At 36.6% G+C, this 17,312-nt stretch overlaps 1 protein-coding gene across 2 annotated transcripts in view; it reads left to right on the top strand.

Annotated features, from left to right (window-relative positions):
* BMAL2 (basic helix-loop-helix ARNT like 2) overlaps nt 1–17,075 on the top strand; it is a 31,448-nt gene extending 14,373 nt beyond the window's left edge. Inside the window, exons 5-17 of one of the 2 annotated variants that reach the window (XM_062491824.1) lie at nt 495–652; nt 2,334–2,413; nt 3,380–3,472; nt 5,410–5,527; nt 6,354–6,497; nt 8,095–8,335; nt 9,256–9,362; nt 9,921–10,071; nt 11,264–11,319; nt 12,125–12,233; nt 12,601–12,688; nt 13,926–14,034; nt 15,054–17,075. In XM_062491824.1, the coding sequence (XP_062347808.1) occupies nt 495–652; nt 2,334–2,413; nt 3,380–3,472; nt 5,410–5,527; nt 6,354–6,497; nt 8,095–8,335; nt 9,256–9,362; nt 9,921–10,071; nt 11,264–11,319; nt 12,125–12,233; nt 12,601–12,688; nt 13,926–14,034; nt 15,054–15,190 (1,591 nt within the window). In that variant the 3' untranslated portion in view covers nt 15,191–17,075. Of the gene's footprint in view, nt 1–480; nt 653–2,333; nt 2,414–3,379; nt 3,473–5,409; nt 5,528–6,353; nt 6,498–8,094; nt 8,336–9,255; nt 9,363–9,920; nt 10,072–11,263; nt 11,320–12,124; nt 12,234–12,600; nt 12,689–13,925; nt 14,035–15,053 lie in introns of both variants that reach the window. The other variant, XM_062491825.1, reaches the window with a different exon arrangement.
* The last annotated feature ends 237 nt before the right edge of the window (nt 17,076–17,312 follow it).

Here is a 17,312-nt window from a genome sequence, read left to right as displayed (position 1 = left end):
ATCTCTTAGAAGCATTGGAAAACTACTGTTTATTGCTTATTGTTTATTGTGAGGTTTTTTTAAAAGGCAGCAGAATGAACACCCCCTCTTAGTTACACAGGCCAGGCAGAGGTGGGAGCAGGAATGTCTTTTCATTGATTCCCAGTGACATCAAGAATTCTCTGGGGTACATTGAAGTGTCCAAGTCATCACTTGCATGGCAAGGGTCACAAGAAGGGTTTAACTTCTTTAAGTCTTCATAACCTCTTGTTCCTGCCAAATATAATCAAATTGTTGCTTGGGATATCTCTTCTCAGTATTTCACATCATTAGTGGGACCATTTCGTCTTTGTTGAAGTGAATCCAATTCAGTTGTCCAGTACAAGAAGCATAGGAAAAACTATTTCAGTGCTGTAGTTCCAATCGTGATAGTTCCATTCCCAAAATGGAATTGAATATTATGGGGCAAATCATGTGTTCTGCATCACTCTTTAAAAATAGATTTTTCTTGTCAGAGAGGCTCACAGTCAAACAGAGAAAAGAAGAAGAGACAAAATGAATAATTTGATAGAGGAATTGTCTGCCATGATACCACAGTGCAATCCCATGGCCCGAAAACTGGACAAACTCACAGTGCTACGGATGGCTGTCCAGCACTTGAAATCTTTGAAAGGTGAGTTTAGGAAACATCATTTTGTAAGTCCTTTTTCTAGTAGGAGTTATAGTGTGTATCTTCCTGGATTTTAAATAAATCAAGAGTGTTTTATTTTACATTTCCTTACTGTATTTAGCTCCGAGTCTGCTCCTCGTTTAAATGTACGTGTCTGTAGCTGTCAGAACTTAATTTAAAATTTTTTCTTAGGATAGCAGAAAAAAAGCCACCCTTCAGTCCAATATTTTCTGTCTGCTCAGGGCATGCCTTGCTCTTGGGTCACTCCTTGATTCTTTCTAGAAAGTGCAGGTGTCAAAAGGAAAATTGCAAGACAGAACATTAACAAAATGGTCAATGAGTTTGATTACATTAAAGTCTTAAAAACTTTCCCATGTTAGAGAGTAGCAAGAAACAGAAACTTCTGACAGCCTCAGTCAGTGAGCAAAGTTAATCCAGACTCTTAGGGAATGGTTTAGTGTGAGGATCAACCCAGGAAATAGTCTTTGCTCTCCTTTTGCTATTGCTTGGTTTTGGGACTTTATTTTTCTTTACTCTTCCCCCTCCTCCCCCGCCCCCAATATATCCAAATACAAGTTGCATTCTGCAGAGTTTATCAGCTGCACACAACATTCTGGGGATTTTGGCACCACTATTTCAGAAAAATAATTTGGTCAACTCTAAGCAAAGATCAAAGATCCTCTGCATTGCAAAACCCAATGATTATGAATAAACAGGTCTAATGAGAACCCAGTTAGTTTTGTCAAATAAGTGTAGAAAATGAATTATGTTGCTACCTTGACAGTAATCGAATCATAGAATGGCTCAGGTGTAAAGAGATTTGAGGGTTTTCTAAAGGCCCAAGCAGACTGAGACTTAAGCATGAAGAAATAATGTGACAAGCCAGCAGGGTAGTAACTGCACTTGCAGTTTAAACAAGAAATCTTCAGCTCAGGCATTTGTATTTTAACAACAGGAGGTGAAAACTGGACTTCACCTAGCACAGTTCTATTTAGCTTAAAACAAATGGTTTAAGAAAATACAAGATACTATGTGGAGTTAGAGTGAATGGTGAAATTGGCTGAAATGTTCCCAACTGCTACTTGCCTCTAAAAGAGTAGCAAGAAAAAATTATCAAAATGTAATGAATAAAAACATAATGGACAAAAATTATTTTATAGAGTATTTGCCATAGGTGCTATAACAGTACATGCAGTGAGTCAGTATCACTATATTTAGTGAGACATTTGATTTAATTACAATAGTCTGATTTTTTTATTGTTAGTATTAATGAAGCACTATTAATGCCAAAAGATAATTAGGTAATATTGGAATTATTCAGTTTCAGCAAAGACTGTTTAGTTAAGAGATCTGAAATATACCTGTGAAATGTTTCTAGAAAATTCAGTCCTCGTAATACCATTCCTGTAGCAATACATTAATGATATCTGAACAGAAGTTTCCTTGGTTTGTGTTAAGTAAAGGCCAAGAAAAAGCTGGTTATCTGTCTGTTTTCATAACCAGTGTATGTTTGGGTTTTGTTTTAATTTTATTTTTAGAATTTCTAGAACCTTGAATTATTTTTTAAATTCAGCTGTTGGGGTCATAGAGAAAAATTCTGAAAGACATAACAAGTATAACTCTGCTAAAAGTGAATTTAAATGGTAACTTTTGACGTGATCTCTGTGAATCATCCATTTTCCAGGTTCCAGTAGCTCCTACTCAGAAGTCCGGTATAAACCTTCATTTTTGAAGGATGATGAACTGCGACAGTTAATCCTTAGGGTAAGTGGAAGCAAACTCTCAGATAAATCATGCCTTTGTTAAAGCTTGAGTTTTTAGTTGGACAGTGCTTTTTCTCCCCTCTTTTCCTTCAGGCAAGTGTTTTGTTGCACTGATTTCTAAACTCTGTGCACTACCCAGGCTTTCATGAAGGTGTGCAGAGATGGTCTGGGAGCATGGCAGGCAGCAGCCCTGGAAGGGACAATAATCTGTGTACAGTCTGCCTGTTTAATACATCCATTCTTAAAATCTTCATGCAACTGCAGAGAATGCTGCCAATTATGCAGGAACATCCTCACAGTTGTTGGCTCTCCTTCATGTACATTTTTAAAGATGCACTTCAAAAAAGGCGCAGAAAATATCTAGAATAAAATCTTCCCTCTTGTTTGCATGCTTCATCATAAGCCCACACACCTCCTTCACAGCTAGGTTTGTGGTTTTTTTTCCTTTGCTGTAATAAGGCCTTGTCAAGATCTGTAAATGTGTCCCAAAAGAAGCAGGACTTTGGCCAAAGCTGTGTTTAAGAAACTTTAGCTATGTGTGGTCAAAGGCCTCATTTGGTCCTTGCAATCTTAATTGCTTTTTTTATAGAATCACAGAATAGCCTGATTTGGGGCCTTAAAGTTCATCTCATTTCAACCCCTGCCATGGGCAGGGACACTTTCCACTATCCCAGGTTGCTCAGAGTCCCATCCAACCTGGCCTTGGACACTGCCAGGGATGGGGCAGCCACAGCTTCTCTGGAAAACCTGTGCCAGCACCGCACCACCCTCACAGGGAGGAATTTCTTCCTAATATCCAATATAAACCTCCTCTCTGTCAGTGTGAAGCCATTTCTTCTTGTCCCTCTCCAGCTTTCTTGTACTTAATTTTAAAAATCAGGTTTAAAAGTGTGCTTCCTTGTAGTCATTAATACCCATTGTTTATTTTAACTGTGTGTTTTTAAATACAGTATCTTTATATTTTCAGGCTGCAGATGGATTCCTGTTTGTGGTTGGATGCAACAGAGGAAAAATTCTGTTTGTCTCTGAATCAGTTTGCAAAATACTTAATTATGATCAGGTGGTTATTGTTGTTTCTTGTTTGCTTTTACCTTGCATTTTCTTAGGAATTTTAAAACTTTTATATTTTATTCTGTATTACATCAAACCAATCCTGGTGTATCATTTGTTGGAATTTCTTTGATTTAACCTTATTCAGAGTAAAGCTGAATATCCTGTAAGAAAATATGTGCAAGTACATCAGTGTTCCCAACCTGAGGAACAGCATCAGATTTCAGCTGATCATCCTTAAGAAAACTGCCAGCCTGAAAGGAAGAGATGATTTGAAGATGTCCTAATTTCTGTGTGCAAGAGATTTTCTTTCACATAGTGAAGTGATTTTGGGGTTTTATTTTTAGGCCAAGGAAAATGGGTAGTTCAGCAGTGGAAGTTAATCAAAGCTTTCCTTGGTGATGCCTTTATGCTCAGATGCACCACGTAACACATCATCCACAATAACTATCCAAGTGTGTACCCTTAAACTGAAAGAACCTGAAAGGGAGCCAGCTTAGCCTGTAGAATGAGGGAAATTGGAAAAATAGAAATAGCTTCCATTAGTTGGTATTTAACATGATGGGCAATTACCACAAATAATCAAGGGATAATAATTTGTTCTTGTATCAATGACTTCTGTTTCACAAACAGAGGCTAAAACAGTGCTGCCATCTGTCCACTTCTGTAACTTTGAAACCATTTGTGCTATCTTAATTTTCTTTATAAATGTACAGATAACCAACCTGGACTCTTTCATAGATTTATTTTTATCTTTTTTTTTAAGTGCAAAACTTTTTTGATTGAAATGAAATGAATCATTGTAGGGAAATAAGCATAAAACAGAGTTGTTTCTTTTTTTTAACTTCTACATGAATTTTGTTCAAGAACTAAAAGTGCCTTTCTAGAGTCACTCATGTTAGACATACCCTGCTTCCAGACCCTTAAGATCTCCTCTGTTCCAGGCAAGGAGATTCAGAGGACATGACTGATTTTAATAAAACCCGTGGATTTATTAGCTTATTTAGGAGTTGTTCTAGGTTTTGAATCCTATGCTGCAGTTTAATCTTATTTGTTACACCTGTATATTTTGGCAAGGCTTCTGTTAGGCTGTCTCAGCAGCACTCAGCATTTTCCCATTGCATTAAGATTAAATGGGGACTGGGAAAAGGCAGGAGATTGGATGCTTGTCCTGAGTTTGAGTCTAGAATAGAGCTTGTCAACACAGCTCCTTTCTGTCCTTTGATTTGGCTGCTGTGCTGAAGGTAAACAGTGGAAAACCCAAACCAGCCCACTTCTGTGAAAATTCCTCCTGTTCCAAAAGAAGGTGGTGCAGCAGGTCAGTTACTTGGGATGAACAGAGTGAGCAGCAGGTAGAAAGCATCCCAGCTGGATACATCCCTGTGAATATCCTCTGCTAAGGAATGCTGTGGTGACCTGAGCCCTGCTTCCAGCCTGCTCCTGGCTCAGTGGTGCCAGTTTGTCCAACAAAATTAGAGCTCAGAGTCATTAGATAATTGAATATTTCATCCTCCTTCCTATTTCTTCCCTCCTTCCCCAGTAATCTGAGAGTGGTGTTACTTTGTGCATAAGCTTCTTTGGCTAGGACCAGGAATTACATTATTTACATAAATAAAGCATCTGGTTGTACAGAATTTGTTTAGTCTCCAACTAAATCTGCTGTTTTTGAAAGGGAAGTAACAAACTATGTTTCTACTACCCTTTTACATAAAAATTATATTAAACTACGATAAATGAAATGTAAAACAATATATTGATGTTTGGAGTAACTGTGGTATTGACTTTTTTTTAGTGTTGTAGACAGTTGTTTTCCTGAGCTAAGTAATGTGTAGGGTCCTGTTTCAAAATGGTGTGGTTCTCATCTCTTTTGTGTTTTGTTGTTTTTTTTTTTTTGTTGTTTTGTTTTGTTTTTTTGTTGTTGTTGTGTTTTGTTTTGTTTTTTAATAGGCCAGTTTAATTGGACAAAGTTTATTTGATTACTTACATCCAAAAGATGTTGCAAAAGTTAAAGAACAACTTTCTTCATCGGACATCTCTCCTAGGGAGAAGCTTGTAGATGGCAAAAGTAAGTCAGAGCTGGACATGCTCAGATTTTTTCATGAGATGTTAATAAATCTAATTATTAGTCAGGATGTATTCAGGTATTTGTATGGATGTATGGATGAAGAAACCTGAGGTATTTCTGTGAAACAAACATCTGAATGCGTATCTGCTGCTGAAAATGTGTTTAGAGTTGAAAAGCTAGCCCAGAAAAGACTTGATTTTAGATAATAAGAATTACTGAAATTCTGTTAAATTGCTGAAATCACTGTTAAGCATTTACCAAGATGTGGTCTGACATTCTTCCTACCAGCATACTACTTTTTTTTCTTGTATTTGCTAGGTCTTGTCAATACAAAAGACCTGATGTAGTCGAACATGGGAAAAAATACTTCAATATCAAGAATCACTGTCTTCTCTGAAAATGCTAAGTGTCAATCCCAATGTAACCACACCTTCTTTAGTTTACAGTTGTTTCTAATAAGGAAAGCATTGTGTACTATGCAGCTAATACCTATTTTATAACTGGCTTTTATAAGCATCTTTGCAGTTCTTCCTTGTATCAAATACAAGGTAAAAGTTTATAAAGCATCTGTAGTAAAATTGTATTAAGAATATCAAGAAGGGTTTAAAAATAGTTTAGTAGTTCTTTCTAATTGTGGAATCTGTGTCAATCATGTTTTCTTTTACCCTATTTAAACTATTAGACTTTTTTAATTGTAAGGACAAAATTTAGGCAGCTAAACAGTAAGGACAATGTACTGGGAGGTAAATGCAGAAAGCATCTTGTTTTCTGAAGTTTTATTGCTTGATTTTGGTGTTTCTAAACTACTTTACTAAATCTTTGTAAGCTGGCTTGCAAGTACACACAGATTTCCAAGCTGGACCAGCTCGGCTGAACTCTGGTGCTCGACGTTCCTTCTTCTGTCGGATAAAGTGTAGCAGGACCACAGTCAAAGAGGAGAAGGAGTGTTTGCCCAACCCAAAGAAGAAAGGTACTCAAAGAGTGGAGATGAAGTGGGGGCTTTATCTCTTGAAACTTGTTTCAATTCCGAGTCACTAATGAATTTCTAGTTCCTACTGATCTCACCAAGTAGCTGTAGAGCAGTGTAAATATGAACCAGGGACACCTTTTGAAAAACAGTCTAGCTGTACTCTTTTTTCCTCCTGGTGCCCTCTTGGAAAGAGGGAGGGAGGAACCTGAGGTACAGTGGCTCTGTAGGAGCATGTGGTCTGTTGTGGTCAAATTTGAGAAGTCTCAGGGAAATATTTGAAAGAACTGGAACAGATCAGAAGAATGAAACTAAATAACTTATGTCTTGAAGATAACTGAGTGAATAAAGCCTGCAAACTCTACTATTTTGAAGGGAAAAAAGTAAACCAAATTTATTTTCTGATTTACTTTTTTGTGTTGTGTGTATTTAAAAATATGAGTTTTCCTTTCATTCCCCTTTTTGTGGTAAAGTTAATTTATCAATGTAATTCCATCCATTTTTCCAGTAATTTTACTTTAGTTCATATTTTGGTATGTTCATAGAGGAGTATAATCTTGTCAAGTTTCCAGTGAAAATTTAAATTTCAAATTTAAAATGCAATTTCCAGCTTTTGTTTTAATACCTTAGTATTGATTTTTTGCAAAGGTGTGCTGAAATTGTTTGATCCTGAAAAAATCCTCCGTGTTCTGTTTTTCAATGTAAGCTGTTACTGTTGAGATACATCACAAATTTTAAGAGGCCCATGATTGTAAGTAAATAGAATTTGGTATCCTTTGATGTGTCAGTGATGTAACTCAGTGAGATAAGAATTTACCTTCTGTAAATGCTTCTTGGGAAAGCAGTTTTGAGGGAAGGCACCTGAGCAACTGTGACAAAATCGTAGTGGGATAACTCAGTTTCTCATTTTGCAGAGTTGATCTGTGTTTTTTGTAATAGAGAGGAAAATCAAAGCTATGGAAAGCATCCTGTTCAGCACAGAGATATCAAGAATGCTTTGGCATTTTTTTGGAAAGACAGCTACTGTAGGACACATAATGTCAAACCTTGACGCTTATGAGGGTGTTTGCATGTTACTTAGCAAAAAGGGATGAATGACAGTGTATGCTGGAATTTAAGATACTTAAAATATTTGTATTCTAAATAGAAAATAAGCAGGATTGCTTTGGGTTGTTCTTGATTGATTCTTTCAACAACTGCAGTGAGCATCTGTTCAGATCATTGTGCTCACCAAAGGTAAATTGATTTGGAAGCTACAGAGGGCCTCAGGTTAATTTTAATTCCCAATCCATATGAAACCATTTAAAATCAAAGTGATCTGTGGGTTACTGCTTTCTTTTCTAACACGTGTTTGAACTGCTAGCACCCATAACTCATCTTCCTAAATCTTACATAGGTTAGCAGCTCTCTCTGCAGGTAAGCCCAAATTGAATAGAAAAAAATTAGTTGAAAAATACTCTGTAAAATGATCTGTAGCTTTGTACAGTTGGTATAGATAAGCCTGAAGTATAATTGCTGGTCTCATGGCCAACAGAATAAAATAAGAATTTGGTTTACTCTTGGAACAATAACTGCTTCTTATTTAATTTCTTTCTATTAGATCACAGAAAATACTGCACCATTCACTGTACTGGGTATTTGAAGAACTGGCCTCCTAATGAGGTGGGAGTAGAAGAGGAAAGTGATGTAGAAAAGGACAGTAGTAACTTTAACTGTCTTGTTGCAATTGGGAGGTTACACCCTTATATTGTTCCACAAAAGAGTGGAGAGATAAAAGTCAAAGCAACAGAATTTGTTACACGGTTTGCCATGGATGGAAAATTTGTTTATGTAGATCAGCGGTAAGCGTTTTGTTCTTTAATGAAGAGAAATGACACAACTGCTTCCATTTTCTGATACTCTGTCAAAACTGTAATTTCTCCAGCAGGGTAGAAGTTCTAACACAAATTCGCATTTTTAAGAATTTTCTGAGAATTCTCAAAAATTCTAATTTTCACAGTGTTTTTCTGCTCTACACCAGAAGCAGTTAATTCTTTACGTCTACTTGGGCTTCATTTTTTTTTTGTCAATGCATAATGTATAGAAATTTATTTTCCTATAGGAAATGGACTCATTTATTCATAAAGAAAAGTCTCAAGTTAGAGCTTCATATCTTTGCACATGAATGAAGTAATAAACATTTAATCAAAAGTTATTACTTCAGAGTCTTACCATTTGTAACAAATACATTCCATCTAAATGGGGAACCAAATTATTTAATTAGAACTGAGAACTAAGTTCCCATTTTCTGTACTTTTTGAAGCAGACTTTTATTTGTTGCAGAGACCTAGATACCACTGTGCATTTTGAATTTCATTGTCACTGGAAATGTTGCTGTTTTCAATCTTCTTTTTTTTCAACTAAAAGTGTCAGTTTAAAACTAACTCCTTTGAGAGGAAGAGCAAAATTCAACTGCTGAGTTTTTTATTGACTCTATGTGTGACCAGTGCTGTGACTGACTAAGGGGAAGCCACTAAACAGAAATGTTTTGTGTGGTTTGCATATTTAAACACCTATTTTACCTTTGAATTGTCATTCATTGCAAAGGGATAATTTGCTGTGAAAAAGATTTCTTGTTGTTTTAGAGCTGTACTAATGCTATATTTTTTTCCCCAAACACGAACACCAGCATCTGTTTGTTTAAATATTAATGTTCTGTTTTATCTGATACTGGAGAAAACAGCTTTGAATCCGCTGTAGTTCACGTTTTTATTTCTAACAGAGCAACAGCAATTTTAGGGTATCTGCCGCAGGAGCTTCTAGGAACTTCTTGTTATGAGTACTGCCATCAAGATGATCACAATCACCTAGCTGAAAAACACAAAGAAGGTACAAAATAGTTGGTCCTGCCAGACTACTTACAGCTATGTGTAACTGCAAGTGAAAACACTACAAACCCAAACTACCCAACCTCAGCATTGCCCTTTGTGATGTCTGTGTTGAGACAAACTTGTGTAAGGCTTGTAATAAAAGCAGGGAGAAATTTGTGTTGTCTTGGCTCCTGGTGTAGGGCCTTAATGGTGGGAGAATAACGTTGGTGCATCTGTCAAACCTTCTGCTTCCATTCTTTGTAAGGAAGAGGAAGGAATCCTGAAGAGCAGATGTGTCTGATAACATAATTAAAGACACGAGTTACAGCTCACCAAGCCATGAGTTTCCTAGTGGTTTGCAGAAACCTAGTATTTGCTTTTTAATGTAAGATTTATGACCCTGCTGAAACTATATATTTTGATTTTAGAACAGGTCCCAGTTTGTTCTGGCATGTTATTCTATGTCTTGCCAATGGAAACATTTTGGTTTTATGATGCTATAAAACAGATTTATTATTTCTAACTTTACCTTTCTAAGTTTAAATATGGCGATTTTAACTTTGCTTTTCTCATCTAGTGTTGCAGAATAAAGAAAAAGTATTTACAAATTCCTACAAATTTAGAGCGAAAGATGGGACTTTCGTTACTTTAAAGAGTCAGTGGTTTAGTTTCATGAATCCTTGGACCAAAGAGCTGGAGTACATTGTATCAAACAACACTGTGGTATTGTAAGTAATTGATATGACTCTCCATTTTTTTTATCATAATTACAGTTAGCACTAACAGAAAATAACCTGCTTATAAAGCAGAACAAGGCCAGAAAACATCAACCCTGCACAAAAAGGGGCTGAACAACTTGGACAAACATCTTTTTGGCATTTACCAGCTATTTTTGTTGCAGGCCTAAGTTGTGAATTTGACTCTGAAAACTATGTTGTTTCCCAGTAGGAAAAAATGAGGTGAAAAAGTTTCTTGTTAAAGGAAGAAAGGAAGGATCTTTAAGAAAAGTAGATTGGAATAAATGGAACTGTCAAGTTAATTCTGCTTTTGCTTCTGGTCTTTACAACCCTCTGTGTGTCAGTTGACCCAATTCCAAGTGCTGCCCTACTCCCAGGTGTCAGAAGGTGGAGCAGCACAGTTGATAGATGGGGGAAATGCAAGGCAGGACAGAAAGATCCTCTCCAGATTGGTTGCAAGGGTGGAGCCTGGGGGACAGTAAATGCATGTGTTTAATTCTTTTTATTTGTAGTTCTTTTTCATACTCTACATCTTGCAGTGGAACTGTAGTTGGGATTGTTCCAGTGCTGCTGAGGATCTTTGCCAGTGATTGGGGTTTTGAACAGGGACAGAGGGGATTTTATTTCCATTAAACCAAGTTGTCGGGGGGGGGGGGGGGCGTTTTGCTCATTCTGGTTCATGCCTGAAGTCAACATCACCCACCTCTTTTGCTCATGTCTTTTTTTCCCCAAGAAAACAGAGAAGAGCAGTTCAGACAGTCTGTGCTGGCCAGTAGTCCAAGGACACTTTTTTGCCTGCTCTGGAGATGTGGGCATTTGCAGCTGTCTGCAGGAGGGAAGGAGGGCAGCAGCTGCTGACATGAGGCAGCCACTGACTTGTCCTTATTCCTGGTTACCTGATTTCCCTCCTAACACTAAAAATGACAGCCCTATTCCCTTGTCATGAACACAGACAATCCTACTGGCTTTCTCCTTCACTTGGATTGTAAGTGGAAATTAGGATTTCACCCACTTCTCAAAAACATTACAAAGAACTGAACATGGAAATATGTTTGAGGATGTTAGCTTTGGTTCTGTGTAAAGTATTATTGAAATTAAACATAAATATATGCTGCATTTTGCTCTTGAATAAAAACCTGCTGACTTTTTGTGGTTTTGGATTTTTAATTTCTTTAAATCTCAGAGGTCATAAAGAATCAGCTGAAGAAGAGGTCCTCTACAGTTCCCACCCTGCAGAAGGCAAGTGTCACTTCTTACAGTTATCACAGCTGCATCTCCTGATCAGTCAGTTTAGATTTATCCAGTCCAGGGATTTTTTTTTTTATTCTAGGCTGTGTGCAAGGAAGGATTAATTTTTTTAAAAGCTACTTCTCTTTCAGTGTCTAGTTACTTACAGAGTCCTAATTGATATAATTCATAGAACCTTAAAAAGAAGTGTATATAACCTACTTTTAATTTTCAGCAGCTTCTGTTAGAACTTGGGATTTGGTTGGTAGGATGATATTGTGCTTCTGTCACAGACACTTCATATTTTCCCCAGTTTTTTGAACAGATGCAATTGTGCTGAGTTTATCTATAAACTACAGGGCAATACTGATATAGAACATACTTTGTTATTATTTTTCTGCTATGCTTAGATCCTGCTTTCTGCATGCTGTTCTGTCTTGCTGTCAAGGGTTTATATTTGCTTTTCAAAATGTTCTTTCAGTAACTCATGTCAGTTGATGATAAATCCAAGGGTGTTTTTAAACTCATGTTCTTTGCAATGTCTGTGAGAGACACTGGAGGTGGCAACGATTAAATATATTTCACTGCTGGAGAACAACAGTTTTCACAAACAGATTATTCACTTTATATTGCAACACCCTTTGCCATGAATCAGTATTTAAAGGAATATAATTTCTGAATGCATATATGAAAATACATACTTATATAGTGTGTATATATATCTAGAACAAAAGCTGCTTTAAAACGAATCCTTGCTCTGCAATGAAAGTGCTCTGGGTTTAAGATTTTGTTTGGGCTTTGTTTTTTTTATCTCCAGATGCTGTAAAACAGTCTTTAGTAAGTGTACCTGGAATGTCCTCTGGAACAGTTCTTGGTGCTGGAAGCATAGGAACCGAAATTGCAAATGAAATATTAGAATTACAAAGGTAATAAATGCATAACACCATCATTAGGCTTTTAAGTAAAGATAGGGATGAGGGATATATGATTATGTGAGGGTTGCTCCAGTTTCACTTTTATTATATTGTGTGTATAACATTGCTTAGGTTGAGCAATAACATTATGAGATACCATTAGAATTAATGTCAGTCTCGTGCCTGGCAGAGCACATCACTGACATCTTCCTCAAGAGAGGAAGAAACGTGTGCTCAAGGAATTGTGACCTATGGTCTTTTCTGTTCTCTTTTCTGTTGTCACTGGGGAGGTCTGGTGGGTTCTGCACCAGTCAGTCTTTTTTTTTCCAATGTTTGATTAATGTGACCTGGTAAATCATCTAAGCATGTACAATTTTAGGTTGCATTCTTCACCCTCTGGAGAGTTAAGTCCATCACATCTCCTCAGAAAGTCTCCTTCTCCAGCTTTAACTATAAACTGCAGTGATGTGAGTACACCCCTGCCTGTAAAAATCCAAAATGTGAAGGTCAATGTCAGCTCAAGACCTGTATTTGAGCCAGATTGCCCTGATTTGTTTTTGTGAGAGAATGTGTACTTTTAATGTTTTTGAAGAGACTTCTAAAAAACCTGTGCTATTTTGAAATGTTTAAAATTGTGACTTTGAAGGTATTTCATGACTCTTCTAAAAATGGATAGTTATGCCAATCTAGTAGTGCTTGTAAATCTACTAGTGCTTGTAACACTACAGACTATAACTAACATAGTTATTGCCCATAGCTGTGGAATAATTAACATATCTTCTTACCTAAACATGTTGTATGTTTTGCATTGGACACTGTATGAACAAACTTCTCCAACAGCTCTTCTTTGAATGCAAATTTATTTCCTGTTAAAAACAGTTTCTTTTCATTGCAAATCTCATTTCCTATGGAAAAACCCCACTCTTCTGCTTTGACTTCCCCCTTTTTTTTATCTGTTCAGCCCTGTGTTACCACAGATTTTTCTCCTTAAGAGTTGTTTGACTTCAGCTGAACTCTCTAAATCATTTAATGTCTCATTATAAGGATAATTTCATCATATTCATTGAAGATTTTTCTTGATTCTGGGCTTTGGTATCCATTTGTTCTTAAAATACTTTTGGACAGCATTTCACCTTTATTAATTTCCTGGTAGAATATGCACAAGTCAGGCAATCCTAGGAGTCTCTCCTGCTAAATTACTTATATGTGTTAAAGAAAACAAGTATCAGGGAAAAATTATCTTTTTTAGGGGGTTGGGAATACTTCCATCTCAGTTGCTATGATCAATATAGTTTAGTCACACCTAGGAGGTATGAGGGCTTTTCAAATCTCTTAACTGGAATTTTTTGACAGTGACAAACATGAGGTCACTGGGAATTTGTAGTTTGTGGTAGTAGATGTGGAAAGTGCAAACCAGTATGTTTGGTGCTGGATTTATTTACTGAACACTCTCAGGCAGTGCCATCACTGTGAAGTACCTTTGACCACTGTGTAGCTCACAACTTTTATTTAAGCCAGGTCCACTGCTATATGAACTACTAAAAATTTTGGTTCTAAATGCAAAATATCTGCCTGATGATGTATATTTTCCACTTTCTCTATTTAGTTCTTAATAATTTGACAGCAATCTATGATATTTTTCTAATGTAATATTTGTGACTAAATTCAGGATCTAATTCTGTCCTATCAATTCTGCTCTTCCAGGTGCCAAATAAAGAGTTGATTCAGTTATGTCCTTCAGAAACAGAAGCTCTAGAGAATTCAGAACAAACCCAGGGTGCTATTCCATTTCCCAGTAATGAACCTCTCCTCAGTAAGATATATTTCTCTTGGGGATATTCTGGGACTTGCAGGGTCTGACATTTCTGATCAATGGTGTCATTTCTGAGTGCATCCCTTTATAACCATGTATAAATTTGAAAGAGATTTGGCTGTCTGAAGATGAGAGCACTCTGAAAGCAGATGTGTTACTGCTGTAAGGCAAACAGCAAAATTTGATCAGTGGACCAATCTCATGACAAAAAACAACATCTGTAACTGAAGTTTACCATTGCACTCTTACACTTTTCTTGAGGCACTTTACTGTTTTCCCTGCAGGACGGAGATGGGGAGGAAAAGTGTTTCAATGCAATGTCAGGGAACTTCTTGGGATTTGTGAATTATTGTCCTTTAGCACTTTATCTCTTCCTTAGCTGCAAGCTGGGAGTAGTTAGTACAAAGGACTGCTCAAAATGGTTCAGAAAGATTTTTTTTTTTTTGTCTTTCCCTTATTAAGTTTGTCTGGATACAGGATTCCCTGGCCCTGTAAGAGGAAAATGCCACTGCATTATGTTTAACAATAAAGGCAAAAATATGCAAAAAACGTGTTTGTGCTGATCCTATATTTCAGCTCTTAGAAACTTTTCCATCTCCTTCTACCCCATTTACCAGAGATTTATTTATTTATAACCTGCAGCTTTCTTTGAGTTGAACTATGACCTTTTCCAAAAAATATTTTAAAACCCAATCCCTGACAACCCCAAAGAAACCAACCAACCAAAAAAGAAAAACACTGAAAATGAAACACAAAGGAAAAAAAAAAAAACAAAAAACAACCCCAAACTAATCAATAAAGGTTTGGGAAAAACAATTAAAAACCACTCCAACAACACAGAACAAAAAGTAATGGTTTTAAACTAAAAAGGAGTCAAGTTTTGTTTAACCTAGAAATATTTGCCTTGACTTCAAAGGCAGGTGCTGCTTCAAACCAATTCTGTTTTGCAAGTTACAATGTTCTCCATGCTTCATGATGTTCATACCTGCTTCAAACCACCTGTTTTATTCACCGTGTAGGTGGCAGTTCTCAGCTGGACTTCGATGCCATCTGTGGGAACGACGACACCGCGATGACGGCTCTGATGAATTACCTGGAGGCTGATGGAGGCCTGGGAGACCCAGCTGACCTCAGTGATATCCAGTGGGCTCTCTAGAGCTGCTGCTGGGAGTCAGGAATGTCAAAAACCCCTCATGCACAACAACCCTACATCCTCAGTACTGTATTGGAGTTCTGTAATGGTTCCTTTGAATTCAGACTTGCTGTCTCTGGATTTTTAAAGACTGAAGCCTAGTTCAGAGAGAGACATCTTCTGCTGCACCTATGGACAAATGCAATATTTTTTTTCAGTATGAGGAAACCTTGAAATTTTAATACTGAACCATCTGTAACTGGAATGCTTAGAACACGTTAGTATATTTTTGCTAAGAAGCTTTAACCAAAAGGTACTGTACAATGTACAGGATTACTTTTTCTTAGTTTGAATACTTCAAACTTTTATTTATTGTTTTTGTTTCAAGTTTCAGAATATTGGTTATCCATGATACTTTCTGTAGAACCTACTGTACCTACATGGTTTGAGAATACTTGTAACTATTAAATTTAATTGAAATAATGATTTGCACACACTACAGTTGTAAAATAAGGTATTGTAATTCTCAAATGATGCAGTTTGTGATTCCTTGCACTTCTCAGCAATGCAATTTTTGCAGTCAAAGGTGAAAATGAAGTCTGCATTTCTGGGAGCAAGGACTGGGGTTGGATCACCCTAATAAACAGAAGAGAATGTTTTGAGAAAAACACTCATTTTCCCAGTACACAAGAAGTGTATAAGAAAAGAGCAACAAACTCTTAATTACTTTTTTGTATTATTTGTAATATATTATTAGAGAAGCAGTGCATAGAACCAGAGAAAAATAATGCTCTATTTGTAATCAAACACTTTGGTCTTGTCCCAGGTTCTTCACTAACTAGAGAAGTTTGAATGGATAGTCTTGGCTCCAGAGTGAGGCTTGCACTGTCTGTTGCTGAAAAAATATTAAAATTCTAGGCATTTTTTATGTTTTTGGAGAGATTGGGAGAATTTTCTACTGCTTGAGTGTGTGACTTTTTAAAACCTCTCTGTACTATAGCTGTGTAAGTAAATGCTATGCAGGATGATCTTTTGGGAACAGCTTTTGCAAGGATTGTATCCCAGTTACAGCAAATCACTCAAGAACTTGGCACTTTAGAGGTTGCATTAGAACAACATAGCACTAATATAGCAAGAGGAACTTTTTATTTCTGGTATTGAAGGTTTAAGCAATTTTTTGCATAGATTATATATCTTAAAATGACAATTTTTTTCATGTTTTCTTCATGTTTGGGTTCGTTGTTTCTTTTTAATTCAGGTAATGAAAGGAAAGCATTTCAAGATATTTGATAGATGTGCATCTTTTTAATACAGACATTTAAACGTAGGTACAACCCTAAGCTCTCTCACTCCAGGTGAGGATGGCAGCTCTGGCTGGTGTTTTTGGGAAGGCTGGAGTTGGGAACAGGTGGATGTGGCCATCACTAGATGTCACCCTTTTGCTGCTGGAGAGCCACCTTGTCCTCATGAGGACACAATCTGGGCATGAAGTGGCTTCCTCTGCTTGACAGAGCAGCTCTGTGTCTTATCGATAATATGACTCCTTTTGCAAGCCATGTGTTTATGGTGATGGTGATTTGCTAGAATGGCTTTTTGGGTTGATTTTTTTTTTCGTAACTCCATATACATTTTTTTTTCTTTAATTTGGATGACATTTCCTGCATTCAGTTCTCTTTTTTACAGACGTGGGGCCAAAATCATTAGTTCTCTTGCTTTATTAGAATAAACTTTTCTGCTTTTTCTGATTTTGGGCTATATCATGGAGCAAGGTGGAAGAAATAAACAGGCACTTTCTAAGAACTGATAGAAATCTATTTGTGTAAATGAAATTTGAGAATTTGATATTCTGCCATTGTAAAATGCATTTTCTCTTTTCTATTCTAGAAATAAATTCTAATAAACCAGCAAATACTGTAGCTCACAGATAAATGACTACATAAATAACTTAAAATTATACAGACTTTATTAGAACAGTCTTTTTAACTGGATTAGTTTGGAAATGACGTAGCAGTTGTTACTGGAGGAGCAGATTAATTCTTTCTCAAGATTTATATAAGTGTCTAAACTCAAACCACTATTTTTGGGTTCTTGGCTATCCCTAAAAAATAAAACCAAAAAAATGTAACTTTGATCCTTTTGCAGTCAA

The sequence above is a fragment of the Cinclus cinclus genome, chromosome 4 (genome assembly GCF_963662255.1).
Source record: "Cinclus cinclus chromosome 4, bCinCin1.1, whole genome shotgun sequence".
Lineage (NCBI taxonomy): Eukaryota > Metazoa > Chordata > Aves > Passeriformes > Cinclidae > Cinclus > Cinclus cinclus.
This window is presented reverse-complemented; position numbering and strand designations above follow the sequence as displayed.